Source organism: Peromyscus maniculatus, chromosome 7 (genome assembly GCF_049852395.1).
Source record: "Peromyscus maniculatus bairdii isolate BWxNUB_F1_BW_parent chromosome 7, HU_Pman_BW_mat_3.1, whole genome shotgun sequence".
Lineage (NCBI taxonomy): Eukaryota > Metazoa > Chordata > Mammalia > Rodentia > Cricetidae > Peromyscus > Peromyscus maniculatus.
Genome location: NC_134858.1, coordinates 108,212,367 through 108,228,932, shown reverse-complemented (window position 1 = coordinate 108,228,932; position 16,566 = coordinate 108,212,367). Strand labels below are relative to the sequence as shown.

The window sequence follows — 16,566 nt, the reverse complement described above, 5'->3', positions numbered from 1 at the left end:
GACCCACAGCACACAGGACAAAGCCTTGTATGCAGCTGCAACCGGCCACCGAGCACACACAGGCACGGCCTGCCAAGGCCTTCAGTATCCCTCATAGCCAGCTAAGGAGAAGACAGAAAGTGGTCTTTGCGTTGTCCACAGGGCAGCAGGGTCACCAGGACACTTTCCTAGTAGCTGAGGCCCGGCCAAAGGGCCTCTTTCCTCCTTTCTACCTGGGCGCTGTTCCAGTCTGCCTGGTCTCCATCGGCTGCTATCAGTTACTGGTGAGCTCTGGGAACTGGGCCAGCCAGGAGCCAGCCTTCTTTCTGGCCACCGAAGCCCTTCTGCTGGGAACCTGGGTGTGAAGCCGACTAGGACTGGGGCTTGCACAGGGAAAGGAGGAGATGGGGTCCAGGTCCACGGGCCTTCCTACTCCTGAGACGATGCCAGGGTTCACAGAAGTGTGGGGTGATCCCACACTTCCAAGTAGCAGAAGGTAAAGGTGTGGGAGACAGGCCAGAGGAGAGCCAGTCTCTGTGGGAGGTGGCAGAACAAGCCAGAGCCCGTCCTGTGGGAGCCCCTTGCTGGAGCTACCCCTCTCTAGGGGAGGAGACCTGTCACACGCACGAATCCTGGCTCTGTGCTGCCATGTCCCCTGTGACTGGGGTGTGACCTGGGGTGTCGGGGAATGAAGAGAGGACAGACAGACACAGAAAAACTGGGATGAGGCGAACTGTGCATGCACTCACTGCACAACCTGGAACCTCGGCGGGCTCCTTACAGGGCCGGTGGAGAGGACTTAGCTAGTGAGGTAGCAGGGCGCTGCAGGTGAGCAGCCATGGGGTGCGAACGCCCAGGGGAGGAAGCCGCAAGCGCTGGTTTGTGTACAGCTGCCCACATTCGCAGTCCCATTTGGGACCAGGGGAAAGCTTTGCCATCCCTCAGCCTCACCGGGAGAAGGCTTTGCCACGCCTGTGGGTCTGAGGCTCTGGTCCTTGCCAAGCCCATGTCAGCAATATGAACTTCACTGGCTCTTTACACATTCTCTTAAGGCTTCCTCAGATCCTCACACTGTGCCACCAGAAGAATGTCACGTGGCCAAAGTGACACTGAAGACACTCTTTGTGGCCGTTTTAGAATGAATGCCAGGCACACCACACGAAGAGCAAAGTAAGGGGTGGTGGTGTATTGGTCAATGGTGTGTGGAAATAAGCCAGCTGGGGAGGATGTGTCTCCCAGGGAATGGTCTACCCATGGAAAGAGCTAAGATGCCAGCCCTAGAAGCAGACTCCCAACTTAGAAGCCAGAAGTGGGGGAAGGTATTTCCTGGTGCCCCTTTAATATCTTCACATGCTGAAACACACAAATTCCTCCCTCACACCAGTAAATGTATGCAGTTACCCAGACAGCTGCAGTATTGAGGTAGGTCTTGCATAACCACTGGAAACAATGTCTGCAAAGAAGAGCTGAGTGTGTGCCGGGAAATGCACAGGAAGAACACATGTTGGCAGCGTTTATATCCAAGTGAGATTTTTAAAAAATTTTCTTGGTTTTCTGTAATTTCCAAATTTTCTAAAGTAATCAATAGCCTGGTTACGATAACAGCCAGCCAAGTAAGTGGACCAAGGGGCATCTGGGGTAAGGTGAGGTCGGCCCCAGGACAGGACTGTGGCAGGGAAGGCCCCCAACGCTACCTGAGCTCCTAGGACCAAAGAGAATCAGAGAACAGGCCTAAAGTGCATGGAAAGGGATCAGTGAGCCCCAAAATGTCTCGGCCAGTGACCTTTGAGCCACATGCACTGGACTTCCCATAAGGCCCCTCTACACTTTGGCAGCCAGTGTCTGAGTTAAGCCTTGATATTCCCGTACAGGAGGCAGACACAAAGGCCACCCCAGTGTCTCCCTACTCTCTGGTCCAGGGCTTCTAGCTCTTTCCCTAAGTCTAAACTTCACATGGTTCAGGCCCCATACTCTGCTCACTTAACAACCCCTGGCCCCCAGATCCCTACAGCTTCCTCCCGTAATGTCCCTACCCCTACAAAGTGACACTAACCACCTCCTCTTAAGTTCCTCTTTGCCCTGCATGCCCCTCCCTTCACAGTGGCAACCACGCTCTAGGCTTGTGGCTTTAGACTCTACCCAACAAGCTCCAGCACCCAGTCTATGCTGCCTCCAGTTGGAGAAAGGAATTCATGGGGTGCTTGGGAAAGAGCTTTACAGTAGTTCTTGGATGCCCGAGTTTCTTAATGACCAAGGAAGAAGACAACCGGAAGGAAGGAAGCTAAGAAGTCACTGTGTCCCACAGATATAGGGTAGGAATGTGGCTGGGTCACAACCGCCTACTTCTAAGTAATGTCTATGAGTCTTTATGGCCAAGCCACAGGGCAATGTCCAAGCTGACAGCCTACTGAGTCCATTTCTAAAACAGGCAGCATTTGTATCTATTTCCCCTGTCTCCTCCCCCAGCATCTAGAAGACCTGAATGGTGTTGTGGCAGGCTCAGTGATCACAGCAAGATCTTCCTCCAGGCCAGCTGCAGGGGCTCTGGGTGTGGGCTAGCCTGGAGCTGAGAGGAAATCACTCCTTAGGGGTGTTTTTTTTCCCCCACACTTTCCTATGTGCGCCACTGAAGCAGTTCAGAGAAAGTCAATGTCCTCTATGGACTATAAACTCAAAACTGAAAGGAATCTTTGAGATTATATGTCTGGTTCAATCTAACCACTGGCAAACAAGCATCCATGCTCTCTGCCTACCCTGGGGCCTGAGGATACTTCACATTTACCCACTGCCATGAACCCTTGTAGAGGATGGCAAGACTTGGTCAGCCAATCCTCATGGCAAGGTCAAGGCTCCGCTCAGTTGGTCACTTTGGTCCCCTGGTCATCCAGTTCCCCTCAGAGCCCAGCAAGAAACAGGATATATTTCTGCTGACAGTAATAGACTCCAGATAAGTTCAAAGCTAGGATGAGCCTGCAGGATTCCAGAGGTTGGTAATGCCCAGAGAAAACACAGCAATTCTGACCACAGAAAGCTTTCATTAAAAAAAAAATTTTTTTACGTGTGTGTGTGTGTGTGTGTAAATGTGAATGTATACTATGTACGTGAGGATGTCTTCAGGAGCTAGAAGACGGTGCTTGGACACCCCAAAGCAGAAGTTGCAGATGGTTGTGAGTCACTCGCCCTAAGTGCTGGGGACAGAACCCCAGTCCCCTGGAAAAGCAGCAAGTGGTCTTAGCAGCTGAGCCACGTCTCCAATCCCAAGGCTCTCACTTTTAATGTCCAAAGTACAGAGCCAGCAGAGCTCCAAGGCCACTCTCTCTCACACATCTCTATATAAATAACCAACAAAGCAGCAGCCGGACCCTCCTGAACCCTCCTGACCAGGCAGAGGAAACGATCTTAGTGCTCTAGAGACTGATTGGGTGGTTTCTCTCAAGACTTGGGAAAGTTCAAATCCTTGAGCCAGCGATCCCACTCCAGGGAGATTACTGTTCAAACAGTAACATACAGTGGCAAGTGGAGCCAAATATCCTCCACACAGCTGTGTCTGGAAGCAGCAGAAGTAACAGCTGGGAGGCAGACTGCCACCCTAAGCCCCAACCCTGGGTTAAAAGCACCCTTCTGGAGAAGGGGACCAGTTCAGGATGGTGTGATCACAGTGCCCGCTTGTAAAGGGCTTGTAAAGGGTCCCCCAAGTCGGAATAGGTGACATACAAGATGAGACCAGAACACGGACACTGCAAGTAGCGAACAAAGGGCTGTTTTCTGTCGCTTAGTGTTTTCCTTCAGGACATTAAGTGGCTTCTTCATAGCCACTGAGACTTCACAGGAGACAAGTCAGTGGTGGTGCCACTCCCAGGCAGAGGAGAAAGTCTTACAGCTGTTTCCCAGATTTGGGGGGGTGGGGGGTATCTTCCCAAGTTATAGGCTTTGAAACCTCCCAACCTGCCTTAGCCTCCTGAGTGCTGGGGTTACAGGTGCATCCACCGTACCCAAGGATAGGTTATCAGCCAGCAGCTATTCCAGGCCAGTCACTGGTGCAGGCAGACTCTGCCCAGTGAGCACCACCATAGAGAACCCATCCTCATTCTCTCACTGACTAGTTGAATTCTCTACCCATCACACTGAGAACTCACGGCCAACGGGTATTTAAAGAATTAGAAAGAGGGCACAAGAGATGGCTCAGTGGTTAAGAACACTTGCTGCTCTTGCAGAGGATCCAGGTTCTGTTCCCAGCACCCACAGGGTGGCTCACAACTGTTGCAACTCCAGTTCTAGGTTAATCTGATGCCCTCTTCTGGCCTTATTGGCATTACATGCATGTGGTGCATATACATACATACATACATACATACATACATACATGTAGGCAAAAATCCTCATACACATAAAGTAAAAATAAATCTTTAAAAAAAAAGAAAAGAAAAGCAGGCTGGAGATGTTCAGTGAGTCTGCTTACCTATTAATATAGTGCAAGCTCGGTCCTCAGACACACACATGTATACATTCACAGTCCCTCTCTCTGAAATAGCAGATACGTCAAAATCAAGGGCTAACGAATAAATCAGTACTTAGAAGTATTAAGGAGTCATAGGAAATTTATTTCTATCTATCAATAGTCAAAATATGCTACATAAAAACATAAAATAACAGGATTTGTACGAATGTGTCAATCTGTCCTTTCCTTCTCTTTGTTTCCAGTGCTGGGCTCAAACTCATGGCTTGGCTATGTAAATGCTCACTAAGCCACATCCTCAGCCCTTTTCCATTGAGAGACTTGCTAAGTTGCCCATTAATCTGTATTTTCTAAATTTTCTACAATTGAAAAAAAAAAACTGCATGTATACTTGAATTTAAATCCAGACACGGTGGCACATACCTGTAAGCTCACACAGAGGACTCTCCAGAGTCTGAGGTCACTGTAATCACATAGCAAGGACTAACCAGGGCTATGAAGTGAGAGTGTCTCAAAAACCCAAACAAAACAAAACAAGTGTGTGTGTGTGTGTGTGTGTGTGTGTGTGTGTGTGTGTGTTGTACACATACTTAAATTTAAGAGGAGAAATAAGGCTGGATGAGGTGGTGCATGCCTTTATTATCAGTACTCAGGAGGCAGAGGAAGGTGGATCTCTGAGTTTGAGACCAGCCTGTTCTACAGAGCAAGTTCCAGGGTTACACAGAGAAACCCTGTCTTGGGGACGGGGACGGGGTGGGGTGGGGTGGGGGGAGGTGGGGTAAGACAAACAAAAAAAGAGAAAAAATGTTTACAACAGCTGAGCTGCACCCCAAGGGTTCACAGATGAGAGCTGGCACAATGGCTACTTGAAGCCCAGACGGTCAGAGCTATGGTGGACATGCTGTCCCCCCATAACAGCCATTACTATCTTAATCAGAGCAGTTGTGATTACCCCCAAAGAGGCCATCTTAAGATGGCACCTGTTGACGGCACCTCATGAAATGAGGGGTGAGGAGGGTCATTCTTCTCTCATCTGAGATTCCAGGCAGCACACGGTCCTGAGAGTGCTACAGTACACAGAAGGTGGATGGGAAATTTCATCTGAGCTGCAACAGAAGCCACCATGCTGGGGTGGGCCTAGTCAGTGACACAACTGTTTGGGGTCACCCAGGCCCCTGTAAGCAATCTCTTACCCACATTCTTCTATAAGTGAGTCCAACAAACTGGCTGTCACCAAGCTGGACTTAGATGGAATAGTTACTCTGTTGTCTCTGGTGACCTATCTGGTTTGATCAGGACTCCCCAGAGAGAATTCAGGCAACAGGAATACAGGGAAAAGCCTGAAAAGTCCAGTGCTCCTCACCCTGGGGCCCAACCATAACTCCACAGAACACTGAGGCAGAAAGTGGTGTTCAACCCAGCAGGCTGCCTGGCCTGCAAGTGGCTGGTTGATTCTTCATAGGGCCGCTGCAGCCTTCAGGCCACCCTTGACCTGAGCCAAGAGGACGTGGGACAGAGGCCAGGATTCCTTCCTGTGTGGAGCAGCACTGAGGGTCAGGAGGGTGGGGCAGGGGCATGTCCAGCATGGGGACCAGGCAGAGGGCAGGGACAGCTTCCTTTTCTCACTGGTGACACCGAAGGCTGCATGAGCTCCCTGTTCCCACCCAATGCATCAGATAGGATGCAGGGAGGGGCCCAGGGCCAGCCCTGCTGCCTTTCAGCGGGGAGATTTTAGCCGAGTGACTTCACCTGCCTGACTGCGGTTACCCCACCTATCCACCACACCCAGCCAGAGAGGCCACAAGATTTCAGAAAGGGACTCTGAAAGCACCCAAGATCGTGACACATAAGATACTTTTTTCTCTCTCTCAAACAGAAAGGGAAGGCCCCAGTGAAGCTCCCACACTCTTCCACACAGTGGAGACATGCCCACTGCAGGTCACACAGCTTCAGCGCTGGTCTTGAACCAGCGCTTTCTTAATTTGTTCTTCCCGATTCCCAGCCCGCTCCTGAGAATGAAGAGTCAGGAAACGGGATACTGCTTGTTATGTTTCCAGGCTGTAGCCCTGGGGAGAGAAGGGAGCCTGAGCCATTCCATTGCCCGGTCACAGGGACACCTGCACCTGAAGGTGGGAGTAGCCCTTGTGGTCACCAAGACAACCTTGCAGGGACCCTGGGACCAATCTGCAGAAGCATTTGCCAGACTAAAGGCACCTGGCCCGGGGCTGGGTCTCAGCAGGGTAGGACCACTGTCTTCAAGAGAGTCAAACACACGGAGCCAGGGGACAGCTTTTCCATCCCCAGAGAAGGCCAACCATCAGCCTAGTGAATTCCATAACATGGGACACTCACTCCACGGGGAAAACCACTGCGGTCTGTTGGATCTAGGGACCCGGATCCAGGGGTGGGGAATACAGTTCAATGGTAGAGTGAGCAGAGTCATGGACTGAGCCCTAGCACCACACCCAACAAAGACCAAGCCCCAAAGCTGCAGGGAGGCTGTTGGGACTCACTTGTTTAGGCATTGAGCATGGTACGCTCCTGTGTCAGATACAGTACGCTGTATACCCCTTCATCCTACTTCATAGAGCAGCGGTTCTCAACCTCCCTAATGCTGCGACCTGTTAGTACAGTTTCTCATGTGTGCTGACCCCCAACCATAAAGTTATTCTCACTGTTACTTCATGACTGTAGTTTTGCTACTGCTATGAACTGTAATGAAATATGGGATATGTGACCCTGTGAACGGGTCTTCGACCCACAGGTATCTTCATGACCCACAGGGTAAGAACCACTGCCACAGAACCTCTACAAGGTGGAGCCTCCAGGCACCTAGCAGGGAGGGCTTGCCTTCAGGAAGCAAAGGTAGCTGACAAGAGCACCCCTTTTTTCAGGAAAACCTCTGCAGTAAGTAGGAGCTCAGGGGAGGACTGCCTCCAGCGTGAAGCCCTGATGTCCCATCAGGACTAGCCACAAGGAGGCTGGCTGGGACAGGAGAGAAAGCACAGTAACCTCTGGGCTTCAGGGTGTGCCCCTCCCCCACCAACCTGTCCTGAGCCCGATGACCTTGGGGCTCACTCCTTCCTGCTAGGTGTTTGTTTGTAGGGGGATGGGACAAGATTTATCCTAAAAAGAAGAAATAAAAAATTTCTGATCCACGGATTCAAGGAAATTCTAATAAAAATGCCAGCAAGTTTTTTTTTTTTTCTTTACTAGACATTAACAAGGTGGTTGTTCAAGAGGTCAGGAGTAGAGAAGAGTTTGAAGACAGTCTCATACTACAGCTCAGGATGGTCTCAAACTCAACAATCCTCCTGCCTCAGCCCTGCAAGTGCTGGGATGCCAGGTGTGAGCCACCAACATCCAGCTTGACTGTTAAGTGTATAAGGAAAGGACGGATTACAACAGCCAAAGCAATTCTGGAAAAAGTGTTGTGGGGTGACTGGGCAGCAACCTGAGCTAGGAATCCACCCTGGGGAAGCCATGAGAACCAGCTGGCTGGGGAAGTGAGGACAGGGGCCCAGTTCTCCTCAGCTACATGCCCCTGGCCTTGCAATGTTTCTGGTTGGACGGTTGAACCTGTGAAACGAGGCCACACGGCTTAGTTCCTGGACTACCTAACCTACCAGGTGAGTGAGGCTCGCACTGGCTTCTACTCCTTCCTCTCCTGGTCACACGTGCTCACTTCCCCTCCCAGGCACCCACCCGCTGCTTCCCCAGCTACTGTCCTAGCTGTAATGTTAGCACACGAGTTCTCTAAGAGTCACTTAGGCGGGTCTGTAGGTAAGCCTGTTGGGAGGGCGGGCCTCCAAGTGTCCTCCTGCTCCTCAGAGCCCCACACTGGCTGAACAAGCAGCTACAGTGTTAGTTCCCCATCAGGCGAAGCAAGTTTTCTTTTGCTCCCGATTGTTTAGCTGAAGACACCAAAGCTCAATGAGGCAATGTGACTCATCCTCGGGTCACTAATAATCTACAGGCCCTGGATGTGACTTTCAAACCCCCAAGTCCAGTCTATCTGCTTGGGTCCTACTTTTTCAGGGCCTATTGCTGAAACTTTTTTTTTAAGTGCATGACGATCTAGTTATACAAATCAATTAAAATGGCCACCAGCCAACTGTCTGTGCAGTGCCAAGTGACCTAGGGGCACTGGGGCAGGTGGCTCTCACTCTGCCAGCACACAGGTGTGCACCGACAGCAGGTCCCTGGGGTCGTCTGGTGGTCAGAGTTCAGAGCTGGGTGGCAGGATGGAACGGCTGAGGAGGAGCCCCAGGTTAGGGCAACCGAGAAGTGAAGGGAGGGAGAAAGAGACTGCCTTTTCCTCACCATGAGAGTCTGGGTCAGCAGGCGCCAGGCACAGACTCTCTAAGTCCCTCAGTCATTCCCAGGGTGGACCCCACGGACACTGTGGGAAACTGGGGTTAGGGCATGTGAGTAGAGGTCCTAGGAGTTGAAGAGTTACCCATGTCTTCCTAGGCAGGGGTCACATCACCCACCCTTTCATAGTGCAGGTTCAGGACTCTGGGCCCAAGCACCCAGGTTCTGCCCTCTGGGATCCATGCCTAACTCAAGGCACACTTTCCACAAAGCCTTGTCCTGTCCCTCAGCTAAAGACACTAGGCAGGCACTGTTTCCGCAGGACACTCCGGGCTGCTGTCCCGGTCTTGCCCTCCAGAAGCGGCCTGTTCTCATCTCCAAGGGGCCCAAGAAGTCAACGTGCTCACTAGTGACCAGCCTCAGAGGCCAGCCCTCCAGTGAAGCTGAGGGTCACGCTTTCTCCCCAAGGAGACTGTGGCTATCTGGGTCTGCTGGAATCCACAGGCGTCTGGAGGAGCCCTTTCTGTCTTGAGTACCTGCCCTTTGCTTCATCCTGCCCTTCCTGGAGAGCTCAGGCCCTGAACACGGTAGCCTAGGGTCCAGTCCACGGGTCTGGCCTCTGTTGATCTTGCCTTCCCGGGTCAAGCCCCAGTCAAAAGAGCCTGCTTTTCTCTGGGAGCCGCAGAACAAGTGCAGTTCCGTGCTCACTGCTCCCCGTTCCCAAGCCAGACAAGCTGCGGGATGGATGGATACTCAAGGCCTCCACGGAGGAGAGAAAAGCAGAACGTAATCACAAGCAGCTGGAGCAGAACCTAATTACCTAATTCAATGGCTGCCATGCCTGGTCCTCAGCTGCTCTGCCGAAATGACAGGCGTCCAGTGCCTTATCACACACAACCTCTTCAACCCTAGTGAGTGAGCAGGGCCTGGGCGGGACCTCAGAGTGGACCTTTACCGACAGGAGCCAGGAGCCTGGAACCACGCATTCCCCTCTTCTTTCTCAGGTAGGAAGTCGGTCATAACTTATGTGCTCACCCTCCTTCAGTCAAGAAAAGCCACATTTTGCTGTACTGTGAGACAGGTTTGCTCCTCCCCTTGGGTCTTTGTTTAAAAATAAAACCCCACATTTCAGACAGTAAAGCCACCTTGGATCGTTTCCTCGCCTCTCACCAGTGTTAATCCGCAGCCATCCCTCCCTAGTGTTCACACTGTGTTCCCAGGGTACCTAGCAGCTTATCACACTTCCTCTTATAAGCAGCCTGTGTCCCTTTAGAGAATGCCACCACCTCCCGCTGCCTCCCAGGTGTCTACAGCACACACAGATACACTGTGAGGTTGGTAGACTGGGTAACACCCGGGATCATATTTAAATTTGATTCTCAGTCCTGAACTTGCCCGGTCTTTGCTGCGGCCATCTCTAGCTGAGGCTCTTGCTAACTGACCCGCCCACCACTAACCAGTGACCCGTCTTTCTCAGCAAGGGGGTCGATGAAAAGAGACCACCTAGTGTACCAGAGACAGCCCAGAAAAGAGACTCAAGGCTCCAGCTAGCAACTGAGAACCCACGACTAAGAACGAAGGAGACCATGTAGGTACCTACCCCCAAATCATACAAGTCTGGGGACACTTGGCAAAGAGACCCCGAGGTGCTAGGGGCCCCCAAACCACACAGTTCAGTACGGAGCCAACTCTACCACCACAAGGCCTCTCCCAATAGAGAGCTGTTGCCATGGCAAGGACCTTGAAGGACTGCCAACAGGACAAAATAAAAGGGCTTCCTGACTGATGCTAGAGAAGAAGTGAGACAGAGATGAGAGCCTGCTCTGAGACATTCCTTCACCCCAACAAGGCTGAAAAAGGAAGGCCTTCTCCAGTATGACAGCCCAGCTTCTTCTGGGGAGCTTGCCTCCCCACAGGGCCATCCTACCTTCTACATCAATGCCTACCCTCCAAGCAGCAGTACCTGTGCATGAAGGAAACTATCCTGGGCAGAGGAAATCAAAGACATCTGTTTATAAAGACGCCAAGTCTAACTGCAGCCACATCTGAGCGGAGAACTGAGCAGGACAGGGTCAGCATGACTTCTGGGATGTTACACTGTCTGTCCCTAAGACTAGCCGCACAGCAGCTCTTCGCTGCTCTACACGTTGGTTCCTGCTGAATTCCCAGCATCTTTTCGAAACAAAGCAACATGGAGAACTCTGTGGAGGGCACTTCCAAGCTATGAGGGAAGACCTCATGCCTGCCACCATGAGAGAAGGCTGGCCAAGGCCCTCACATCAACTTAAACCATCTCAACCAGACAACATGATTTCACAAAGTAAAATAAATGCTCCAACTCTAAGGGGAGTGCAAGCAAAGAGAAGGAAGAAGTGTCCTCCAGGCTCCACGTGTAAACTGGGTGTCCAAGAGTGATTCCAGCCTGGGAATGGGGGTGCACACCTGGAAGTGGAAGCAGAAGGATTAGGAGTTCAAGACCTGCTCCAGCTACATAGTTGAGGCCAGCCTGGACTACAGGAGTCCCTGTGTCAAGAAAGAAACAAACAGGATAAATCCAGGCTGAGAAGTAGGTGTGAGTAGATGATCAGACCACATGGCTCAGACAGAGCTTTACACACAGGTAAAGAAGTAGAACACATGCAAGGTACATAACAAGACTGAAAGATGTAATATACGGTTAGAATGTAACACAAACTAAGAGCTAACCAGCATTTCTTAACCTGGGGGTCGAATGACCCTTTTATAGGGGTCACCTAAGACCATCAGCAAACACAGGTATTTACATTATGATTCATAACAGTAGCAAAATTACAGTTATAAAGTAGCAACAAAAATAACGTTATGGTTGGGGTCACCACAACATGAGGAACTGTATTAAAGGGTCACAGCATTAGGAAGGTTGAGAACTGTTGAACTAGACAGTAAGTGAGGAAATCTTATAGAGGGACATATATAGGATTTATAGGATCTTAACTAGTGATAGGGTTGATCCTTTCAGATCTGAACAAGGCAGCCACAGGAGCAGTGACCAGCCCTGAACGCAGCCTGGGAAATGCGGGTGGGGAGCACAGGGCAGTGTGGCATGGCCAGAACCCCACAGGCACTACCTGTGCTTCCCATCTTCTTCTTCCTCTTCTCTGAGCTGCTTGGTCTGTGGCTCCCCATCTTCCCTGTCCTGTAAGGAAAGAGAGAAGACCACTGCTCAGGTGAACACTCCTACTGTGGTTCAGGTCACCTGGGGAGCTGGTGAGGAGAGGACCATCAGGGCCAGGTAACTGAGGAGGGAGATACAGGAGCCTCGCTCTTCTCCGCTCCCTCCCCAGGCAGAACTTAAAACCCCACAACCCCCTCAGCACTCAGGAGGCAGAAGCAGGCAGAACTCTGTGAGATCAAGGCCAGCCTGATCTACAGAGTGAGTTCCAAGACAACCAGGACTACAGAGAGACATTGCCTCAAAATAAAATGAAATTAAAAAACAACAATAAAAAAGGCCTCCATGATCCCAGGCCAGGCCCAGGCCCAAGGTTGTCCTTGAGGACAAGCAGGAAGAGCCGGAAGGTCTTAGATGGCAAGAATGGAGCTGGTCAGGGTTGGACGGTCACCAGCCCCTTCATGGACATGGGTGGAGCCACGTGTTACAGGGCCGGAGGGAGATGGGGAAAGATGGTCACCAACAACTAGGACAGGGTAAGAACTCAGGCCTCTTGGTATTCTTTCCAGCCCATAGACCTCTTCAGAAAGACCCATTTAGATCCTTGCAGAAGTAACCTAACTCGGACAAGACTCACTGCCTGGGTCTGTGATGTACTAAAGAAGATGGAGGCAAAGAGAACTCATTTAACAGGTTTATAGGAAATTTCTCTTCTAAATCTGGTTCTTAAAAATTTTTCTTACATTTTGTGTGTGTGTGTGTGTGTGTGTGTGTGTGTGTGTGTGTGTGTGTGTGTGTTTGTGTGTGTGCGCGCGTGTGTGATGCACATATATGCCACCGAGTACACGGAGGTCAGAGGACAACTTCCAGGAGTCTGAAGAGATTAGGATAATTTTCAGGAATTGGTTCTCTCCCTCTACCATGTGGGCTCCAGGGACTGAACTCATGTTGCCAGGCTTGGTGTCAAGCACCCTGACCCACTGAACCATCTTACCAGTCCTTAAATCTGCCCGCCCTGTTTATGTAAGACATTTATTTCCAGGTACCCGGAGAACCACAACTTAAGGGCACCACCAGGGCCACTTCTGCCTATTGCAGAAGGAAGTACCCCCAGGTTGCCTACCCCCCAGCATCACTGTGGTTGGACTAGCTGCCCTGTGGACAAACTGACCACAGGCGCATGTACACATGGACAGAATCAAATGTATGGAGCCATGCCACAGGCCCAAGGCTTGACCCAAGGCCCAGGATGAAGCCCTGCATGCCAAGGCTAGCCCTTGAGAAGATGTCAAACTCACTTTGTTACTGGCAATGAACTCTGCTGGAGTGGTGTTCTGAGGAAGAAACCTGGAAGCTTCTACTTGCAACCTGTTGTGATGGCTGAGAATATGCTGGAGCTGACATTAGATTTTAAGTAGCTGCCTGAAATTCCTCTCCTAGAAAGTCCTGTACATCACTGACAGCTGCCTCCCTCCGGGGTGACATCTGCTTCATGTTACTGTCTACCAGTGCTCACAGGAGATCCAGGGCAATGACAGACCTGCCATTCCTTGGCCATATGACCTATGTGGTCTGGCTCATTGAAATAGAGCACAAGACACCTTCTGTCCTCAACCCAAGCGGCTCGGTCTCATGGGGATGAGGCAGCAGGAACAAAATGAGACAAACAACATGATTACTGGAGGGGGGGGGGGAAGAACCTGGTTTCCTAGGACAGAGAGAGAGGATGGCAAAGGCATTCCCAGGTTATAACTTGAGCAAAGATAGTGTGTGGTCTAAAGAACAGAGAGAGGTTCAGGCTTGAGAACAAATTAGCATTCTCTGAGTGGCTCACAGGGTAGGACGAGGCCTCAAGATGAGCTGACATGGGCTCCCTCCCTGACGAAAGGCTTGTCCACAAAGCTACCAGAGGTGTAGATAGTCTTTCTTTTTTATTTTTGTGACAAGGTCTCACTATGGAGCCCTGGCTGGCCTGGAGCTCGCTATGTAGAGCAGGCTAGCCTCAAACTCATCAAGATCTACCTGCCTCAGTCACCTGAGTGCTGGGACTAAAAATGTACAGATATTCTAACAAAGAGCTCCCTACCAACAGCAAATCCCAGAAATGCTTGCCTCCAGGGAAGGGGCTGGTGAAGGGCTCCCTGACATGGAGGCAGTGGAGCAGAGAGCCCAGCCCCTCCGGCCCACTTCTTTCTGGAAGGGTTTGTGCAACTGACAGAAGAGGGCGCCATCTGTGTAGGAAGACTCCACCTCTGCCCACACCACAATCCTTCCTAACCAAGAGCAAGGTTAAACTCAGCCAGAGACAGGCTGCCGCCGCCACCTCCAAGAGCCCCACAAAACTCAAGTGCCTTGGCAAGGGCCGAGTTACTCATTAACAAGTGAGAAAACAGCCACGTATCCAAGTGACGTTTTAAAAGCTCCTAGCCATCTGGTGAGCAGGGGCAGCAGTGGTCTACAGACAACCAGCTAAGACCCGTCCGGGATGCTGAGTAGAGCGGAGAGCACAGGCCGAGGACAGACAAACGTGGTCACAGGAATGGGTGAACAAATGAGCAGGGTGGGGGATGAGGTGGACTCTGACCTCCCGGCAAAGAGTGACTCTCAGGTGGGACAGCCAGCATTCCTGAGGAGAATGACTGCTTCGGGCCATGCTGGCTTAGGTCACAGGCATTGCTGCCCTACTCTACCCGACTCCCTGCCAGGAGCCGAGAATTCCCCCCACCCCGGCCTAGACTCACATGAGCTCAGAACTAGAGGTGTCACAGGAGTTCCAAGGGTGGGGGGCACACAGAGAATTCAGAAACGGCTATCAGAGAAAGGAAAACTGAGAAGAGATGCGAAGATCACAGAACCTGGCCCAGAGCTCTTGCCAAGATGAGAAGCAGGCTATCAAGAGCCGTACTGAGTTTCTAAAAAGGACTCTGACCTCAGCCACCTTTCCTGTCTCCCCACACAGTTCAGGCACGGCCACATGTACAAATCCAGCCACAGCCAGCCACAGCCAGCCACGCCCAGGCCAAGGCACCAATAGACACCCAGCAAGACAGGAGGCCTAGGGTCTCCCATCCAGAGATACTATGATGAGACCCCCTAAATCAAGCTCTGTGTCCTAACCCTGGGCCCCACACTCTTCCCAGGTTTCGCTGCCTTTCCTCTCCTTCCCAAGCCCCATTTTCCATTCTGTTTTTTTTTTCCCTTGAGATTTATTTTATGAGTTTTTCTTGCATGTATGTCTGTGCAACATATGCATGCCCAGTGCTCATGGAGGTCAGAAGAGGGAGTCACATCCCCTGGAACTGGAGTTATGGATGGTTGTGAGCAGCCATGTGGCTACCAGGAATCGAAACAGGGTCTCTGCAAGAACAAGTGCTATTAACTGCTGAGACATCTTTCTAGCCCAGCCCCACCCCATGTGTGTGTTTGCCTGCATGCATGTCTGTGTATCACGTATGTGCCTGATGCCTATAGAAGGTAGAAGAGGGCACTGGATCCCCTAGAACTGGAGTTTCAGACAGTTATAAGTAGCCACGTCGGTACTGGGAACCGAACCCTGATCTTCTGGAAGAGCAGCAAGTGTTCTTAACTACTGAGCCATCTCTTCAACCCCTCTAGTCTCCATTCTTGCTCCCTCTCAGGTTCTTACAACCAAGTTCCAGCCATTCTCCTTCATCCTCACTAGACAAACAACCCTCTCCTATAGAACCCAGCTTCTTTCTGTTTTGTTTTGTTTCTCTGTGTAGCTTTGGAGCCTGTCCTGGAACTCACTCTGTAGACCAGGCTGGCCTCGAACTCACAGAGATCCACCTGCCTCTGCCTCACAAGTGCAGCCGCCGCCATCACCCAGCAAATCCAGTTTCTTTAATGGGGTCACATAACCAAATGTGGGGACCACAAAAAATTTAGCAAATACACAATCACTAAGAAGTAATTCAAAATTAAATGCACTATGAATTCATGGTGTCTCTGGCAGCGTTCACCTGTACTGTGTGGAGGGACTTCACTGTGGCCTTGGTTCTGAGCACACAGAGGGTACACTTTGCCCTGTTCATGCCATCATCACAAGTGCCAATGGTGTTGGAAACACCCAGTCCTGGGTTCAAGACTACCCTAGGTTATGAACCAGAATGTTTTTATTAAATGTTTCTGCTCTTAGGAAAACTTAATTACAAAAAAAAAAAGCATTTTAATATTTTCCTGCCATCATTCCTTACCATGTGTCAAGTTAGTATAGTTTTGGGTTAGACTGTCAGGATGTTCAATTCTAAAAAAAAATTTTTTTGTGTGTGTATTTGTGTATGTGTGTGTGGGTGCACATGAATTTGTGTACACACGTGGAAGCCAGCGGTCAACCCTGGGTATCATTGTTCACGGGTCATCCACCTTGGGTTTTTGTTTTAGTATTTATTTATTTAGTGGGTAGATTTGGGTGCCCCAGTGTATGCAGGCACATCATGTAGGCAGAAGTCAGAAGAGGACTTCAGATCCCCCAGGAAATGGAGTTGCACATGGTTGTGAGTCACCACGTGGCTGCTGGGAATCAAACCCGGATCCTCTAGAAGAACAGCAAGTGCTCTTAACCACTGAGTCATTTGGGCAGCCTCGTCAATCTTGTTTTATTGGAACACATCTCTCAGCAGCCTGGGACTTGCTGCCAACCATGCTA

General features: G+C 50.8%; 1 protein-coding gene across 1 annotated transcript in view; it reads right to left on the bottom strand.

The window, feature by feature from the left end:
* The window catches only part of Ccdc12 (coiled-coil domain containing 12), a 57,578-nt gene that overhangs the window by 9,475 nt on the left and 31,537 nt on the right, over positions 1-16,566 (bottom strand). The window contains exon 2 of the mRNA XM_015994406.3: positions 11,857-11,924. Within this exon, the coding sequence (XP_015849892.1) occupies positions 11,857-11,924 (68 nt within the window). The remainder of the gene's footprint in view (positions 1-11,856; positions 11,925-16,566) is intronic.